Source organism: Oncorhynchus nerka, linkage group LG14 (genome assembly GCF_034236695.1).
Source record: "Oncorhynchus nerka isolate Pitt River linkage group LG14, Oner_Uvic_2.0, whole genome shotgun sequence".
NCBI classification, from domain to species: Eukaryota; Metazoa; Chordata; class Actinopteri; order Salmoniformes; family Salmonidae; genus Oncorhynchus; species Oncorhynchus nerka.
Genome location: NC_088409.1, coordinates 741,939 through 761,747, shown reverse-complemented (window position 1 = coordinate 761,747; position 19,809 = coordinate 741,939). Strand labels below are relative to the sequence as shown.

General features: G+C 48.7%; 1 protein-coding gene across 1 annotated transcript in view; it reads left to right on the top strand.

Moving 5' to 3' along the window:
* LOC115119512 (exostosin-1a-like) overlaps positions 1–13,455 on the top strand; it is a 37,213-nt gene extending 23,758 nt beyond the window's left edge. Inside the window, exons 6-12 of the mRNA XM_065027044.1 lie at positions 363–458; positions 2,854–2,943; positions 4,953–5,113; positions 7,012–7,183; positions 8,451–10,747; positions 10,853–11,251; positions 11,292–13,455. Coding sequence (XP_064883116.1) covers positions 363–458; positions 2,854–2,943; positions 4,953–5,113; positions 7,012–7,183; positions 8,451–8,636 — 705 coding nt within the window. The 3' untranslated portion in view covers positions 8,637–10,747; positions 10,853–11,251; positions 11,292–13,455. The remainder of the gene's footprint in view (positions 1–362; positions 459–2,853; positions 2,944–4,952; positions 5,114–7,011; positions 7,184–8,450; positions 10,748–10,852; positions 11,252–11,291) is intronic.
* Positions 13,456–19,809: the final 6,354 nt, after the last annotated feature.

Genomic DNA, 19,809 nt, shown 5'->3' with positions numbered 1-19,809 from the left:
GCTCTGTCAGGAGGAATGGGCCAAAATTCATCCAACTTATTGTGAGAAGTTTGTGGAAGGCTACCCGAAACATTTGACCCATGTTAAACAATTTAAAGGCAATGCTACCAAATACTAATTGAGTGTATGTACACTTCTGACCCACTGGGAATGTGATGAAAGAAATAAAAGCTGAAATAAATCATTCTCTCTACTATTATTATTCTGACATTTCACATTTAAAAAATAAATAAATTGGTGATCCTAACTGACCTAAAACAGGGAAATGTTACTAGGATTAAATGTAGTAGCTTTTGGTTGTGATATAATCCATCCGAAAGAAAACGTCATTTCATGTTTAAATGTATGTAATATTTTTCCAGGTGATCGTCCTATGGAACTGTGACAAGCCCCTCCCGGCCAAACACCGCTGGCCTGCCACCGCCGTACCTGTCCTGGTCATAGATAGAGAGAGCAAGGTGAGTCCTCAGTACCTGTCCTGGTCATAGATCAAATCAAATCAAATCAAATTTTATTTGTCACATACACATGGTTAGCAGATGTTAATGCGAGTGTAGCGAAATGCTTGTGCTTCTAGTTCCGACAATGCAGTGATAACCAACAAGTAATCTAACTAACAATTCCAAAACTACTGTCTTATACACAGGATATATGAATGAGTGATGGTACAGAGCAGCATACAGTAGATGGTATCGAGTACAGTATATACATATGAGATGAGTATGTAGACAAAGTAAACAAAGTGGCATAGTTAAAGTGGCTAGTGACATAAGAATGCAGTCGATGATCTAGAGTACAGTATATACATATGCATATGAGATGAATAATGTAGGGTAAGTAACATTATATAAGGTAGCATTGTTTAAAGTGGCTAGTGATATATTTACATCATTTCCCATCAATTCCCATTATTAAAGTGGCTGGAGTTGGGTCAATGACAGTGTGTTGGCAGCAGCCACTCAATGTTAGTGGTGGCTGTTTAACAGTCTGATGGCCTTGAGATAGAAGCTGTTTTTCAGTCTCTCGGTCCCAGCTTTGATGCACCTGTACTGACCTCGCCTTCTGGATGATAGCGGGGTGAACAGGCAGTGGTTCGGGTGGTTGATGTCCTTGATGATCTTTATGGCCTTCCTGTAACATCGGGTGGTGTAGGTGTCCTGGAGGGCAGGTAGTTTGCCCCCGGTGATGCGTTGTGCAGACCTCACTACCCTCTGGAGAGCCTTACGGTTGAGGGCGGAGCAGTTGCCGTACCAGGCGGTGATACAGCCCGCCAGGATGCTCTCGATTGTGCATCTGTAGAAGTTTGTGAGTGCTTTTGGTGACAAGCCGAATTTCTTCAGCCTCCTGAGGTTGAAGAGGCGCTGCTGCGCCTTCTTCACGACGCTGTCAGTGTGAGTGGACCAATTCAGTTTGTCTGTGATGTGTATGCCGAGGAACTTAAAACTTGCTACCCTCTCCACTATTGATCCATCGATGTGGATAGGGGGGTGTTCCCTCTGCTGTTTCCTGAAGTCCACAATCATCTCCTTAGTTTTGTTGACGTTGAGTGTGAGGTTATTTTCCTGACACCACACTCCGAGGGCCCTCACCTCCTCCCTGTAGGCCGTCTCGTCGTTGTTGGTAATCAAGCCTACCACTGTTGTGTCGTCCGCAAACTTGATGATTGAGTTGGAGGCGTGCATGGCCACGCAGTCGTGGGTGAACAGGGATTACAGGAGAGGGCTCAGAACGCACCCTTGTGGGGCCCCCGTGTTGAGGATCAGCGGGGAGGAGATGTTGTTGCCTACCCTCACCACCTGGGGGCGGCCCGTCAGGAAGTCCAGAACCCAGTTGCACAGGGCGGGGTCGAGACCCAGGGTCTCGAGCTTGATGACGAGCTTGGAGGGTACTATGGTGTTGAATGCCGAGCTGTAGTCGATGAACAGCATTCTCACATAGGTATTCCTCTTGTCCAGGTGGGTTAGGGCAGTGTGCAGTGTGGTTGAGATTGCATCGTCTGTGGACCTATTTGGGCGGTAAGCAAATTGGAGTGGGTCTAGGGTGTCAGGTAGGGTGAGAGAGCAAGGTGAGTCCTCAGTACCTGTCCTGTATTGATTGTACTCAGATATCTAGTGACCCTTATTGATTGTTCCAAGATATCTTGTGACTTGTATTGATTGTTCCAAGATATCTAGTGACTTGTATTGATTGTTCTCAGATATCTAGTGACTTGTATTGATTGTGCTCAGATATCTAGTGACTTGTATTGATTGTACTCAGATATCTAGGTACTTGTATTGATTGTACTCAGATATCTAGTGACTTGTATTGATTGTTCTCAGATATCTAGTGACTTGTATTGATTGTTCTCAGATATCTAGTGACTTGTATCGATTGTTCTCAGATATCTAGTGACTTGTATCGATTGTTCTGAGATATCTAGTGACCCTTATTGATTGTTCCAAGATATCTAGTGACTTGTATTGATTGTGCTCAGATATCTAGTGACCCTTATTGATTGTTCCAAGATATCTAGTGACTTGTATCGATTGTTCTGAGATATCTAGTGACCCTTATTGATTGTTCCAAGATATCTAGTGACTTGTATTGATTGTGCTCAGATATCTAGTGACTTGTATCGATTGTGCTCAGATATCTAGTGACTTGTATCGATTGTGCTCAGATATCTAGTGACTTGTATCGATTGTTCTGAGATATCTAGTGACCCTTATTGATTGTTCCAAGATATCTAGTGACCCTTATTGATTGTTCCAAGATATCTAGTGACTTGTATTGATTGTTCTCAGATATCTAGGTACTTGTATTGATTGTTGTTGCAGTGACGAGCCCTACTGTTTGTTGCTGTGTCTTCAGGTGATGAGCAGTCGCTTCCTGCCCTATGACACAATACCAACAGACGCCGTTCTGAGTCTGGACGAGGATACAGTTCTCTCTACTACTGAGGTGAGTTACTGCCAGGAGTTTATTACCGTATGTAAACTAAAGGGGGTACCACAGGGTTCTATTTTAGGCCCAGTTCTCTCTACTACTGAGGTGAGTTACTGCCAGGAGTTTATTACCGTATGTAAACTAAAGGGGGTACCACAGGGTTCTATTTTAGGCCCAGTTCTCGCTACTACTGAGGTGAGCTACTGCCAGGAGTTTATTACCGTATGTAAACTAAAGGGGGTACCACAGGGTTCTATTTTAGGCCCAGTTCTCTCTACTACTGAGGTGAGTTACTGCCAGGAGTTTATTACCGTATGTAAACTAAAGGGGGTACCACAGGGTTCTATTTTAGGCCCAGTTCTCTCTACTACTGAGGTGAGTTACTGCCAGGAGTTTATTACCGTATGTAAACTAAAGGGGGTACCACAGGGTTCTATTTTAGACCCAGTTCTCTCTACTACTGAGGTGAGTTACTGCCAGGAGTTTATTACCGTATGTAAACTAAAGGGGTACCACAGGGTTCTATTTTAGACCCAGTTCTCTCTACTACTGAGGTGAGTTACTGCCAGGAGTTTATTACCGTATGTAAACTAAAGGGGTACCACAGGGTTCTATTTTAGGCCCAGTTCTCTCTACTACTGAGGTGAGTTACTGCCAGGAGTTTATTACCGTATGTAAACTAAAGGGGGTACCACAGGGTTCTATTTTAGGCCCAGTTCTCTCTACTACTGAGGTGAGTTACTGCCAGGAGTTTATTACCGTATGTAAACTAAAGGGGGTACCACAGGGTTCTATTTTAGGCCCAGTTCTCTCTACTACTGAGGTGAGTTACTGCCAGGAGTTTATTACCGTATGTAAACTAAAGGGGGTACCACAGGGTTCTATTTTAGGCCCAGTTCTCTCTACTACTGAGGTGAGTTACTGCCAGTAGTTTATTACCGTATGTAAACTAAAGGGGGTACCACAGGGTTCTATTTTAGGCCCAGTTCTCTCTACTACTGAGGTGAGTTACTGCCAGTAGTTTATTACCGTATGTAAACTAAAGGGGGTACCACAGGGTTCTATTTTAGACCCAGTTCTCTCTACTACTGAGGGGAGTTACTGCCAGGAGTTTATTACCGTATGTAAACTAAAGGGGGTACCACAGGGTTCTATTTTAGGCCCAGTTCTCTCTACTACTGAGGTGAGTTACTGCCAGGAGTTTATTACCGTATGTAAACTAAAGGGGGTACCACAGGGTTCTATTTTAGACCCAGTTCTCTCTACTACTGAGGTGAGTTACTGCCAGTAGTTTATTACCGTATGTAAACTAAAGGGGGTACCACAGGGTTCTATTTTAGACCCAGTTCTCTCTACTACTGAGGGGAGTTACTGCCAGGAGTTTATTACCGTATGTAAACTAAAGGGGGTACCACAGGGTTCTATTTTAGGCCCAGTTCTCTCTACTACTGAGGTGAGATACTGCCAGTAGTTTATTACCGTATGTAAACTAAAGGGGGTACCACAGGGTTCTATTTTAGGCCCAGTTCTCAAAACAAAGTTTACTTGTCACGTGCGCTGAATACAACAGGTGTAGCACTTACAGTGAAATACTTACTTACAGGCTCTAACCAATAGTGCAAAAAAGGTATTAGGTGAACAATAGGTAGGTAAAGAAATAGAAACAATAGTAAAAAGACAGGCTATATAAGTAGTGAGGCTACATACAGACAGTGTGGTTAGTCAGGCTGATTGAGGTAGTATGTACATGTAGATATGGTTAAAGTGACTATGCATATATGATAAACAGAGAGTAGCAGCAGCGTAAAAAGAGGGGTTGGTGGGTGAGACACAATGCAGATAGCCCGGTGTTCACCATTTTATATAAATGACATGGGCAAAGCTATGAAAAAACAGTCAACTTCATCTATATATGCTGGATGCACTGTCACAACAGATGAGCTGAGCAGTACAATCATGTACTGTAGTTGTATTACGAGCTATAGGTGCTCAATGTTAAACCACTCTCTCTCCCGTTTTTGCAGGTGGACTTTGCTTTCACGGTGTGGCAGAGTTTCCCCGAGAGGATTGTGGGATACCCGGCCAGGAGTCATTTCTGGGACAGCAACAAGGAGAGGTGGGGTTACACCTCCAAGTGGACCAACGACTACTCTATGGTCCTGACAGGAGCTGCTATATATCACAGGTGAGAAGAATCTGGTTTGTTAAATTAGGGCTGAAACAAAACGGGGCAGGAGGGTAGTTAGCTCTCCAGGAGTAGGATCGGGATACCGTTGAGCCCTCAGCTTTCACTGTTTCATATCAAAACAGCTATAGGGGAGCTGAATGAACTCTGACTCCCAACTAATGTTACCTGTCCTCTAGACATTACCACTACCTGTCTTTACCTGGAGATATTACCACTACCTGGAGATATTACCACTACCTGGAGATATTACCACTACCTGTAGATATTACCACTACCTGTAGATATTACCACTACCTGTAGATATTACCTCTACCTGTCTTTACCTGTAGATATTACCACTACCTGTAGATATTACCACTACCTGTCTTTACCTGTAGATATTACCACTACCTGTCTTTACCTGGAGATATTACCACTACCTGTCTTTACCTGTAGATATTACCACTACCTGTCTTTACCTGGAGATATGACCACTACCTGTAGATATTACCACTACCTGTAGATATTACCACTACCTGTCTTTACCTGGAGATATTACCACTACCTGTAGATATTACCACTACCTGTCTTTACCTGTAGATATTACCACTACCTGTCTTTACCTGTAGATATTACCACTACCTGTCTTTACCTGTAGATATTACCACTACCTGGAGATATTACCACTACCTGTCTTTACCTGTAGATATTACCACTACCTGTCTTTACCTGTAGATATTACCACTACCTGTAGATATTACCACTACCTGTCTTTACCTGTAGATATTACCACTACCTGTCTTTACCTGTAGATATTACCACTACCTGTAGATATTACCACTACCTGTAGATATTACCACTACCTGTCTTTACCTGTAGATATTACCACTACCTGTAGATATTACCACTACCTGTCTTTACCTGGAGATATTACCACTACCTGTAGATATTACCACTACCTGTAGATATTACCATTACCTGGAGATATTACCACTACCTGTCTTTACCTGTAGATATTACCACTACCTGTAGATATTACCACTACCTGTCTTTACCTGGAGATATTACCACTACCTGTAGATATTACCACTACCTGTAGATATTACCATTACCTGGAGATATTACCACTACCTGTCTTTACCTGTAGATATTACCACTACCTGTCTTTACCTGGAGATATTACCACTACCTGTCTTTACCTGTAGATATTACCACGACCTGTAGAGATTACCACTACCTGTCTTTACCTGTAGATATTACCACTACCTGTCTTTACCTGTAGATATTACCACTACCTGTAGATATTACCACTACCTGTAGATATTACCACTACCTGTCTTTACCTGTAGATATTACCACGACCTGTAGAGATTACCACTACCTGTCTTTACCTGTAGATATTACCACTACCTGTCTTTACCTGTAGATATTACCACTACCTGGAGATATTACCACTACCTGTAGATATTACCACTACCTGTCTTTACCTGTAGATATTACCACTACCTGTAGATATTACCACTACCTGTCTTTACCTGTAGATATTACCACGACCTGTAGAGATTACCACTACCTGTCTTTACCTGTAGATATTACCACTACCTGTAGATATTACCACTACCTGTAGATATTACCACTACCTGTCTTTACCTGTAGATATTACCACTACCTGTCTTTACCTGGAGATATTACCACTACCTGTCTTTACCTGTAGATATTACCACTACCTGTCTTTACCTGTAGATATTACCACTACCTGTAGATATTACCACTACCTGTCTTTACCTGTAGATATTACCACTACCTGTCTTTACCTGTAGATATTACCACTACCTGTAGATATTACCACTACCTGTCTTTACCTGTAGATATTACCACTACCTGTAGATATTACCACTACCTGTCTTTACCTGTAGATATTACCACTACCTGTATACCAGTTACCTGCCGGCTAGTCTGAGGGACCTGGTGGACCAGCTGTCTAACTGTGAAGACATCCTGATGAACTTTCTGGTGTCAGCCGTCACCAAGCTGCCGCCCATCAAGGTCACCCAGAAGAAACAGTACAAGGAGACTATGATGGTGCAGGTGAGGTCTTTCTGGTCTTTCCCGTTTGGTCTGCTTAGGTACAACAGGAGATATTACTATAGAGCTGTGTCACGGTCGTCATAAAGGAGTAGCGTGGTACGTTTACATTTACATTTAAGTCATTTAGCAGACGCTCTTATCCAGAGCGACTTACAAATTGGTGCTTTCACCTTATGACATCCAGTGGAACAGCCACTTTACAATAGTGCATCTAGGTCTTTTAAGGGGGGGGGGGGGATGGGTGAGAAGGATTACTTTATCCTATCCTAGGTATTCCTTAAAGAGGTGGGGTTTCAGGTGTCTCCGGAAGGTGGTGATTGACTCCGCTGTCCTGGCGTCGTGAGGGAGTTTGTTCCACCATTGGGGGGCCAGAGCAGCGAACAGTTTATTTTCATCCATTTTCAACATTTTGGTATGTTTTCATCCTTTTTATTAGGAAGAGAGAACTCATAACAAAAACAAAAAACAAAGCGACCAAACGAAACGTGAAGCTCAGGGAGTAGTGCTCACAGGCAACAATACCTAGACAAGATCCCACAAAGCACAAAGGGGAAATGGCTGCCTAAATATGATCACCAATCAGAGACAACGATATAAACAGCTGCCTCTGATTGCGGAATCATACCAGGCCAAAATAGATATATAATTACCTAGATGACCCAGCCTAGTCACACCCCGACCTAACCAACATAGAGAATAACAGGCTCTCTATGGTCAGGGCGTGACAAGAGCATAGAGGAGTTTACACAAACACATCCAACTAACTTTTCAGATGCAGGGTACAATAACATTTAATTTATTAACATTGAATTTGAGCCTTCTCAGGAACAACTCTGGCTTTGAGTCCCTGGCTTCTGTACCATATCTGTAGGGGAAAATGGTGATAAAGATCATTCTTTATTTATTTCCCATTTCTCAGTAAGTGCACAGGAAGCGCACAGGAAGTGCACAGGAAGTGCCGTGGCTTTTTAATGTTATTTTTTATTTCCTTTAATGTTCCTGATGACTTCAACAGACGCCACAGGTTCCACCTGCGTTGTTATTGATGTTTCTTATTGTTGCGTAAATAGATTTGGTTTCTGGCCTGAAACAAATAAACAAACCAATAACTACAGTAAAACCATCAACTTTAATTGGTAACATTATGAATCCATCAGTACTAATCTCTCTCTCTCTCTCTCTCTCTCTGTCTCTCTCTCTCTCTCTGTCTCTCTCTCCCCCCTCTCTCTCTCTCTCCCCCTCTCTCTCTCTCTCTCTCTCCCTACAGACCTCTAGAGCGTCTCGGTGGGCCGACCCAGACCACTTTGCCCAGCGACAGAGCTGCATGAATAAATTTGCCAGCTGGTTTGGCAGCATGCCCCTGGTGCACTCTAATATGCGTCTAGACCCGGTGTTGTTTAAAGACCAGGTGTCCATACTGAGAAAGAAATACAAGGACATAGAGAGACTATAACCAGCCTGAGACCCCTGCTGCCCCCTTGAAGGACAGGAGAGTAGAGGGATGGGAGACACACAGAGACCCTCCCAGAGAGAAGGGAGGAACAGGAGAAGAAACGAGAGGAGAGGACAGGGCGCTGTGGAGCCAGGACGCCACGACCCTCCCAGAGAGAAGGGAGGAACAGGGAAGAAACGAGAGGAGAGGACAGGGCGCTGTGGAGCCAGGACGCCACGACACTCCCAGAGAGAAGGGAGGAACAGGGGAAGAAACGAGAGGAGAGGACAGGGCACTGTGGAGCCAGGACGCCACGGTAGACCCTCCCAGAGAGAAGGGAGGAACAGGGGAAGAAACGAGAGGAGAGGACAGGGCGCTGTGGAGCCAGGACGCCACGACCCTCCCAGAGAGAAGGGAGGAACAGGGAAGAAACGAGAGGAGATGACAGGGCGCTGTGGAGCCAGGACCCTCCCAGGGTTGACCCTCCTAGAGAGAAGGGAGGAACAGGGGAAGAAACGAGAGGAGAGGACAGGGCACTGTGGAGCCAGGACGCCACGTCCCTCCCAGAGAGAAGAGAGGAACAGGGGAAGAAACGAGAGGAGAGGACAGGGCACTGTGGAGCCAGGACGCCACGATTGACCCTCCCAGAGAGAAGGGAGGAACAGGGGAAGAAACGAGAGGAGAGGACAGGGCGCTGTGGAGCCAGGACGCCACGCGTCTTCCACCCACACTCTCCATCCTTGTACGCTGTTGCTGGTGCCAACAGTGGTAACCGTGACAACCCAGGCTGTATTTTGGTAGGAGCTGTACACAGACAGAAAACTAGTTCATGCACAAATGACAACATGGACGTCTGGGGGTTCCACGTTCCACGTTCTTCCCCTCACAAGACCTGGTGAACCACTATAATCACACAGCCCTCACCTAGTCAGCCCCCACTATAATAACAATATATACTATCTAACACAACTGTTTATGCAAAGAAACAAAATTTTTACTTCTGGGTGGTCCCAGGAATCGAACCCACTATCAAGACTAACACCCACAGTCATCAATAAAGACTCTCTTCTTTGTCCATCTTCAACTCTCATTCACATTAACATGATCCGATTGATTTGAGTTGACACACATTCATCATCTTTAGAGTTAAAAGGACACTAAAGGGGGTTTTGGCATCTACTGACCCAGAGTCAGATGACGTCCTTTATCTGCTGACCCAGAGTCAGATGAAGCCCTTTATCTACTGACCCAGAGTCAGATGAGGTCCTTTATCTACTGACCCAGAGTCAGATGAGGCCCTTTATCTACTGACCCAGAGTCAGATGAAGCCCTTTATCTACTGACCCAGAGTCAGATGAGGTCCTTTATCTACTGACCCAGAGTCAGATGAAGCCCTTTATCTACTGACCCAGAGTCAGATGAGGCCCTTTATCTACTGACCCAGATTCAGATGAGGTCCTTTATCTACTGACCCAGAGTCAGATGAGGCCCTTTATCGACTGACCCAGAGTCAGATGAGGCCCTTTACCAACTGATCCAGAGTCAGATGAAGCCCTTTATCTACTGATCCAGTCAGATGAAGCCCTTTATCTACTGACCCAGAGTCAGATGAGGTCCTCTATCTACTGACCCAGAGTCAGATGAACTCGTAGATTCCATCTTTATGTCTCTGTGTCCAGTATGAAGGAAGTTAAGAGGTAGTTCCGTGAGCCAATGCTAATTAGCATTAGCGCAATGAATGGAAGTCTATGGGTATCTGCTAGCATGCTAGCAGGGACATGGCTAGTCTTTACTTGATCTGAGGGAGCGGTGTACATCTTTATAGATTCATTATTAATGTGACATGTATATTATCGTGCCAACAGTTCAATGTTTTAATGTTCAATGATTTCACATCCCTGTTCCCTTGTTTTGATAAGATAAAAGTCCCCCCTTCCATTGAGGGTGAGGGCTGTGTGACTGTATGGTGAGGGCTGTGACTGTAGGTGAGGGCTGTGTGACTGTATGGTGAGGGCTGTGTGACTGTAGGTGAGGGCTGTGTGACTGTAGGTGAGGGCTGTGTGACTGTATGGTGAGGGCTGTGTGACTATGTGAGGGCTGTGTGACTGTAGGTGAGGGCTGTGTGACTGTATGTGAGGGCTGTGTGACTGTATGGTGAGGGCTGTGTGACTGTAGGTGAGGGCTGTGTGACTGTAGGTGAGGGCTGTGTGACTGTATGGTGAGGGCTGTGTGACTAGGTGAGGGCTGTGTGACTGTAGGTGAGGGCTGTGTGACTGTATGTGAGGGCTGTGTGACTGTATGTGAGGGCTGTGTGACTGTAGGTGAGGGCTGTGTGACTGTAGGTGAGGGCTGTGTGACTGTATGTGAGGGCTATGTGACTGTAGGTGAGGGCTGTGTGACTGTAGGTGAGGGCTGTGTGACTGTAGGTGAGGGCTATGTGACTGTAGGTGAGTGCTGTGTGACTGTAGGTGAGGGCTGTGTGACTGTAGGTGAGGGCTGTGTGACTGTAGGTGAGGGCTGTGTGACTGTATGTGAGGGCTGTGTGACTGTATGTGAGGGCTGTGTGACTGTATGTGAGGGCTGTGTGACTGGAGGTGAGGGCTGTGTGACTGTAGGTGAGGGCTGTGTGACTGTATGTGAGGGCTGTGTGACTGTATGTGAGGGCTGTGTGACTAGGTGAGGGCTGTGTGACTGTAGGTGAGGGCTGTGTGACTGTAGGTGAGGGCTGTGTGACTGTATGGTGTGTGACTAGGTGAGGGCTGTGTGACTGTAGGTGAGGGCTGTGTGACTAGGTGAGGGCTGTGTGACTGTAGGTGAGGGCTGTGTGACTGTAGGTGAGGGCTGTGTGACTAGGGTAAGCTGTGTGACTGTAGGTGAGGGCTGTGTGACTGTATGTGAGGGCTGTGTGACTAGGTGAGGGCTGTGTGACTGTATGGTGTGTGACTAGGTGAGGACTGTGTGACTGTAGGTGAGGGCTGTGTGACTGTAGGTGAGGGCTGTGTGACTAGGTGAAGCTGTGTGACTGTAGGTGAGGGCTGTGTGACTGTAGGTGAGGGCTGTGTGACTAGGTGAGGGCTGTGTGACTGTATGGTGAGGGCTGTGTGACTGTAGGTGAAGCTGTGTGACTGTAGGTGAGAGCTGTGTGACTGTAGGTGAGGGCTGTGTGACTGTAGGTGAGGGCTGTGTGACTGTAGGTGAGGGCTGTGTGACTGTAGGTGAGGGCTGTGTGACTGTAGGTGAGGGCTGTGTGACTAGATGAGAACTGTGTGGTGTGACTAGTGTGACTGTGTGGTGTGACTAGTGTGACTGTGTGGTGTGACTGTGTAGTGTGACACTGTGTGGTGTGACTGTGTGGTGTGACTGTGTGGTGTGACTGTGTAGTGTGACTGTAGTGTGACACTGTGTGGTGTGACTGTGTAGTGTGATTGTGTGTGGTGTGACTGTAGTGTGACTGTGTGGTGTGACTGTAGTGTGACTGTGTGTGGTGTGACTGTGTAGTGTGATTGTATATGGTGTGACTGTGTAGTGTGACTGTGTGTGGTGTGACTGTAGTGTGACTGTAGTGTGACTGTGTAGTGTGATTGTATATGGTGTGACTGTAGTGTGACTGTGTGGTGTGACTGTAGTGTGACTGTGTGTGGTGTGACTGTGTAGTGTGACTGTGTGGTGTGACTGTGTAGTGTGACTGTATGGTGTGACTGTGTGGTGTGACTGTGTAGTGTGACTGTGTGAGGTGTGACTGTGTTGTGTGACTGTGTAGTGTGACTGTGTGAGGTGTGACTGTGTTGTGTGACTGTGTAGTGTGACTGTGTTAATTCTCATGGTGCAATATGTGTTTGAGCTGAAATCTAATCTCTCTCTGATCCTGTTCTCATTCTGGGATGTGTCCCAAATGTCACCCTACTCCCTATGGGCCCTGGTCAACTGGCCCCCTATTCCCTATGGGCCCTGATCAAATGGTACCCTATTCCCTATGTGCCCTATTCCCTATGGGCCCTGTTCAAATGGCACACTATTCCCTGTGGGCCCTATTCCCTATGGGCCCTGTTCAAATGGCACACTATTCCCTGTGGGCCCTATTCCCTATGGGCCCTGTTCAAATGGTAGCCTATTCCCGATGGGCCCTGTTCAAATGGTACCCTATTCCCTATGGGCCCTATTCCCTATGGGCCCTGTTCAAATGGTAGCCTATTCCCTATGGGCCCTGTTCAAATGGTACCCTATTCCCTATGGGCCCTATTCCCTAGGGGCCCTATTCCCTATGGGCCCTATTCCCTATGGGCCCTGGTCAAAGGTAGTGCACTATAAAGGGAATCGGGTGCCATTTGGGATGCAAGCCTCTGATTCCCCTGTTGCTGTTCTAGGATGAAATGAATGTGCCTTTTAAAGAAAAGCCACTTCAGAATGATTGTATTGTTGCCTTTAACAGAGGAGTTCCCATTTTAGTAAAGATCTCTCTGTGTCCCCAGTAACACTGACTGGTACAGTAGCTGGTGTTTAGGTGACCTTGTCGTCTAAACACTGAACGTGACTCCATCTGATCTGTAACAGACAGATTCCTGCCTGTGTTTCGTAGGAACATGACGGAGCCTCTGTCGGTTCAATCACAGTCTTGGTCCCAGATCTGTTTGTAGTGTCTTGCCAACTCCTGTTATGATCATTGTAGCGCAGCACAAACTGATCTGAGACCAGGCTAATTCACAGACACTTTCCTTCCTGCCTGTTCTCTTCCTCCACCCTGGTCATTTACAGACATCATTTCTATAGAGATTAAGATTCCAATAGAAACATCAACATTTTGTAAAGTGATTTTATAAAAGAACTAAACAAATATTTGATACATTTGTTGTCATGTTTCCTTCCTGTTCAAATCAAATCAAATGTATTTATATAGGCCTTCGTACATCAGCTGATATCTCAAAGTGCTGTACAGAAACCCAGCCTAAAACCCCAAACAGCAAGCAATGCAGGTGTAGAAGCACGGTGGCTAGGAAAAACTCCCTAGAAAGGCCAAAACCTAGGAAGAAACCTAGAGAGGAACCAGGCTATGTGGGGTGGCCAGTCCTCTTCTGGCTGTGCCGGGTGGAGATTATAACAGAACATGGCCAAGATGTTCAAATGTTCATAAATGACCAGCATGGTCGAATAATAATAAGGCAGAACAGTTGAAACTGGAGCAGCAGCACGGTCAGGTGGACTAGGGACAGCAAGGAGTCATCATGTCAGGTAGTCCTGGGGCATGGTCCTAGGGCTCAGGTCCTCCGAGAGAGAGAGAGAGAGAGAGAATTAGAGAGAGCATATGTGGGGTGGCCAGTCCTCTTCTGGCTGTGCTGGGTGGAGATTATAACAGAACATGGCCAAGATGTTAAAATGTTCATAAATGACCAGCATGGTCGAATAATAATAAGGCAGAACAATTGAAACTGTCAATGTATGTGGGCCAGCTACTGCAGGATGACAGTTAAATGGATGTGGGCCAGCTACTGCAGGATGTGTAATGCTCCGGGTGTCGTGGGTGTGGAGTCAAATGCAGGAGACAGAGTTCAATGCTGTGCGTCTTTTACTAGCACCAACGCAACACAGGGTGCTCACAAACATAATGTTCCCAAACACAGGGGAAAAAGTACAATTGAAAAAATCACAACTAAGCACGTACCTCTTACAACAGAGCCGAAGGTTTACAATGAAATAATCCCGCACAACAACCAGGCGGGCCGGCTGTCTAATAAAGACAAACTAATTAAACCATGAACAGGTGCTACCACTAAACATACAAGGAGGGGGAGGAAAAACAATCAGTGGCAGCTAATAGGCCGGTGATGACGACCGCCGAGCGCCACCCGCACGGGAAGGGGAAACACCCTCGGTCGGACTCGTGACAGTACCCCCCCTCTGACGCGCGGCTCCCGCAGCGCGCCGACACCGGCCTCGAGGTCGCCCCGGAGGACGAGGTGCAGGGCGATGCTGATGGAGGCGATGGAAATCCCTCAACATGGATGGGTCCAAGATGTCCCTCACCGGTACCCAGCACCTCTCCTCCGGACCGTACCCCTCCCAGTCCACGAGGTACTGCAGGCCCCTCACCCGGCGTCTTGAGTCCAGAATGGCCCGGATCGTGTACGCCGGGGTCCCTCGATGTCCAGAGGGGGGAGGGACCTCCGGTACCTCACTGTCCTGCAGGGGACCAGCTACCACCGGCCTGAGGAGAGACACATGAAACGAGGGGTTAATACGATAATAGGAAGGAGTTGTAATCGATAACACACCTCGTTTATTCTCCTCAGGACTTTAAAGGGCCCTACACACTGCGGACCCAGCTTCCGGCAGGGCAAGCGGAGAGGTAGGTTTCGGGTCGAGAGCCAGACCCTGTCCCCCGGTACAAACACGGGGCCTCACTGCGGTGGCGGTCAGCACTCCTCTTCTGCCGTCCACTCGCTTGTCGTAGAGATTCCTGGACGGCCCTCCAGGTCTCCTTGGAGCGCTGTACCCATTCCTCCACCGCAGGAGCCTCGGTCTGGCTCGGATGCCATGGTGCCAGGACCGGCTGGTACCCCAACACACACTGAAAAGGGGACACGTTAGTAGAGGAGTGGCGTAGTGAGTTCTGAGCCATTTCAGCCCAAGGAATGTATCGTGCCCACTCCCCTGGCCGATCCTGGCAATACGACCGCAGAAACCTACCCACCTCCTAATTCATTCTCTCCACCTGCCCATTACTCTCGGGGTGATAACCGGAGGTCAGGCTGACAGAGACCCCCAAGCGTTCCATGAACACTCTCCATACCCGAGACGTGAATTGGGGGCCCCGATCAGAAACGATGTCCTCCGGCACCCCGTAGTGCCGAAAGACATGGGTAAATAATGCCTCCGCAGTCTGCAGGGCTGTAGGGATACCGGGCAACGGGAGGAGACGGCAGGACTTAGAAAACCGATCCACAATCACTAGAACCGCGGTGTTCCCCTGAGACAGCGGGAGATCGGTCAGGAAATCTATGGACAGATGTGACCATGGCCGCTGTGGAACGGGGAGGGGTTGTAGCTTCCCTCTAGGAAGGTGCCTAGGAGCCTTACTCTGAGCGCACACTGAGCAAGAGGAGACATAACCCTTAACGTCCTTAACCAACGTAGGCCACCAATACCTCCCCTGAAGGCTCCCCACTGTCCTCGTCACCCCAGGGTGACCCGAGGAGGGTAGGACGTGAGCCCACCGAATCAGTTTGTCCCGAACACCAAGCGGCACGTACCTTCGCCCGCTGGACACTGAGGAGGCGCGGGTTCAGCCCGTAACGCCCGCTCGATGTCCGAGTCCACCTCCCATACCACTGGGGCTACCAGCTTTGAGGCGGGAAGGATGGGAGTAGGTTCGGTGGACCCATCCTCGGTGTCATAAAGGCGGGACAGTGCGTCAGCCTTCACGTTCTGGGAGCCCGGTCTATAAGACAAAGTAAACCGGAACCGGGTGAAGAACATGGCCCACCTTGCCTGACGTGGGTTAAGTCTCCTAGCTGCCCGAATATACTCCAGATTCTGGTGGTCGGTCCAGATGAGAAAAGGGTGCTTAGCCCCCTCAAGCCAGTGTCTCCACACCTTCAGAGCTCTAACCACCGCTAGCAACTCCCGGTCCCCCACATCATAGTTACGCTCCGCTGGGCTGAGCTTCCTTGAGAAGAAAGCGCAGGGGCGGAGTTTTGGTGGCGTACCCGAGCGCTGTGATAGCACGGCACCCACCCCAGCCTCGGACGCGTCCACCTCCACTATGAATGCTAGAGAGGGGTCCGGATGCGCCAACACGGGCGCATCAGTGAACAGCGCCTTCAACTTGTTGAATGCTCTGTCCGCCTCTGCTGACCACTGCAACCGCACCGGGCCCCCCTTCAGCAGTGAGGTAATGGGAGCCGCTATCTGGCCAAAACCCCGGATAAACCTCCGGTAGTAGTTGGCAAAACCCAAAACCGCTGCACCTCCTTTACCGTGGTTGAGTCGGCCAATTACGCACGGCCCTAATGCGGTCACCCTCCATCACCACCCCCGAGGTGGAAATGCGATATCCCAGAAAAGAGACGGCTCGTTTAGAGAACACGCATTTCTCAGCCTTGACGTATAGGTCATGCTCCAGCAGTCTACCAAGCACCTTGCGCACCAGAGACACATGCGCGGTGTAAGTGGCCGAGTAGATCAGAATGTCATCGATATAAACAACCACTCCCTGCCCGCACAGGTCCCTGAGAATCTCGTCTACAAAGGATTGGAAAACGGCTGGAGCATTCTTTAACCCATACGGCATGACGAGGTACTCATAGTGGCCGGATGTAGTACTAAATGCGGTTTTCCACTCGTCTCCCTTCCGAATACGCACCAGACTATACGCGCTCCTGAGATCCAGTTTTGTGAAGAACTGCGCTCCGTGGAATGATTCCACCGCCGTAGCGATGAGAGGTAGAGGGTAACTATACCCCACTGTGATGGCGTTTAGACCTCTATAATCGATACACGGACGCAAACCTCCCTCCTTTTTCCTCACAAAAAAGAAACTCGAGGAGACGGGTGAAATGGAGGGCCGAATGTACCCCTGTCCCAGCGACTCCGTGACATATGTCTCCATTGCCAACGTTTCCTCCTGGGACAACGGGTACACGTGACTCTTGGGAAGCGCAGCGTCCACCTGGAGATCTATCGTACAATCCCTTCCCCGGTCGATAAGGTGGTAATTTAGTCGCTTTCACTTTACTGAAAGCGATTGCCAAATCGGCATACTCGGGGGGAATGCACACCGTGGAACCCTGGTCTGGACTCTCCACCTACGTGGCACCGATGGAAACTCCCAAACACCTTCCAGAACACTCCTCTGACCACCCCTGGAGAACCCCCTGTCTCCACGAAATTTTAGGATTGTGCCGGGCCAGCCAGGAGTCCCCAGTACCACTGGAAACGCAGGCGAATCAATAATAAAAAAACTGATACGCTCCCTATGATTCCCCTGCGTCACCATGTCCAGTGGGACCGTGGTCTCCCGACCATCCCTGACCCTAATGGCCGGCTATCTAGGGAGTGCACGGGGAAAGGAGAATCTATCGGCACCAGCGGAACCCCTAACTTAAGGGCGAGTCCGCGATCCATAAAGTTCCCAGCTGCGCCTGAATCGACTAGCGCCCTATGCTGGGAAGAGGGAAAAATGAAGGAAAGAGATTAAGACAAACATATGGCCAACAAGGGGTTCTGGGTGAGTTTGATGCTGACTCACCTGGGGTGACCGAGAAGCGTTCCGCCTGCCATCTCTACTCCCAGACGGACCCCCCCAGCACCGATCAGACGTGTGCCCTCTCCGACCACAGTTGGTGCAGGGAAGGCCACCTCCTCCGGTACCCCTCGGCGTAGCCCCTCCCAACTCCATGGGAATGGGAGCGGAGGGGCTGGGTGGTGGAACGCACAGAACCCTCTCTGAACGCCCGCGGGCAGCCAGCAGATTATCCAGTCGAATGGACATGTCGATCAGCTGATCCAGTGACAGAGTGGTGTCCCGACACGCTAACTCCCGGCGGACGTCCTCTCGGAGACTACACCTGTAGTGGTCCATAAGGGCCCTGTCGTTCCACCCAGATCCGGCTGCCAAGGTCCGGAACTCCAGCGCGTTAGCCTGGGCGCTCCTCTTCTCCTGCCTGAGATGAAATAGTCGTTCTCCCACCGCTCGGCCGTCTAGAGGGTGATCAAACACGGCACGGAAGCGGCAGGAAAACTCTGTGTAGTGCTCCCGCTGAGTCTGGGCCATTCCAGACTGCGTTCGCCCACTCCAGAGCACGACCCGTGAGGCAGGAGATGAGGACACTCACCTCTCTGCTCCTGAGGGAGTGGGTCTGATGGTGGCCAGGTATAGCTCCAGCTGAAGCAGAAACCCCTGGCAACCCGCCGCCGCTCCATCATAAGCCCTCGGTAGCGTCAGACGGAGGGTGCTGGAGTCGGGAGATGGGGAGTCCGGAACCGTGGGTGCCGAAGGTGGAGAGAGGAGACCACTCCTCTCCCATCGGTCCATTCTCTCCATCACTTGATCCATCGCGGATCCGATCCGATGGAGGACGGTGGTGTGGTGGAGAACCCGTTCCTCCATCGATGGGAGAGGGTTGGCTGCTGCTCCTGCTGACTCCATCAATCAGGTGGTGCGGGATTCTGTAATGCTCCGGGTGTCGTGGGTGTGGAGTCAAATGCAGGAGACAGAGTTCAATGCTGTGCGTCTTTTACTAGCACCAACGCAACACAGGGTGCTCACAAAAATAATGTTCCCAAACACAGGGGAAAAAGTACAATTGAAAAAATCACAACTAAGCACGTACCTCTTACAACAGAGCCGAAGGTTTACAATGAAATAATCCCGCACAACAACCAGGCGGGCCGGCTGTCTAATAAAGACAAACTAATTAAACCATGAACAGGTGCTACCACTAAACATACAAGGAGGGGGAGGAAAAACAATCAGTGGCAGCTAATAGGCCGGTGATGACGACCGCCGAGCGCCACCCGCCCGGGAAGGGGAACCACCCTCGGTCGGACTCGTGACAGGATGACAGTTAAATGGATGTGGGCCAGCTACTGCAGGATGACAGTTAAATGGATGTGGGCCAGCTACTGCAGGATGACAGTTTAATGGATGTGGGCCAGCTACTACAGGATGACAGTTAAATGGATGTGGGCCAGCTACTGCAGGATGACAGTTAAATGGATGTGGGCCAGCTACTGCAGGATGACAGTTAAATGGATGTGGGCCAGCTACTGCAGGATGACAGTTAAATGGATGTGGGCCAGCTACTGCAGGATGACAGTTAAATGGATGTGGGCCAGCTACTGCAGGATGACAGTTAAATGGATGTGGGCCAGCTACTGCAAGATGACAGTTAAATGGATGTGGGCCAGCTACTGCAAGATGACAGTTAAATGGATGTGGGCCAGCTACTGCAGGATGACAGTTTAATGGCTGTGGGCCAGCTACCGCAGGATGACAGTTTAATGGCTGTGGGCCAGCTACTGCAGGATGACAGTTAAATGGATGTGGGCCAGCTACTACAGGATGACAGTTAAATGTATGTGGGCCAGCTACTGCAGGATGACAGTTAAATGGATGTGGGCCAGCTACTGCAGGATGACAGTTTAATGGATGTGGGCCAGCTACCGCAGGATGACAGTTTAATGCCTGTGGGCCAGCTAC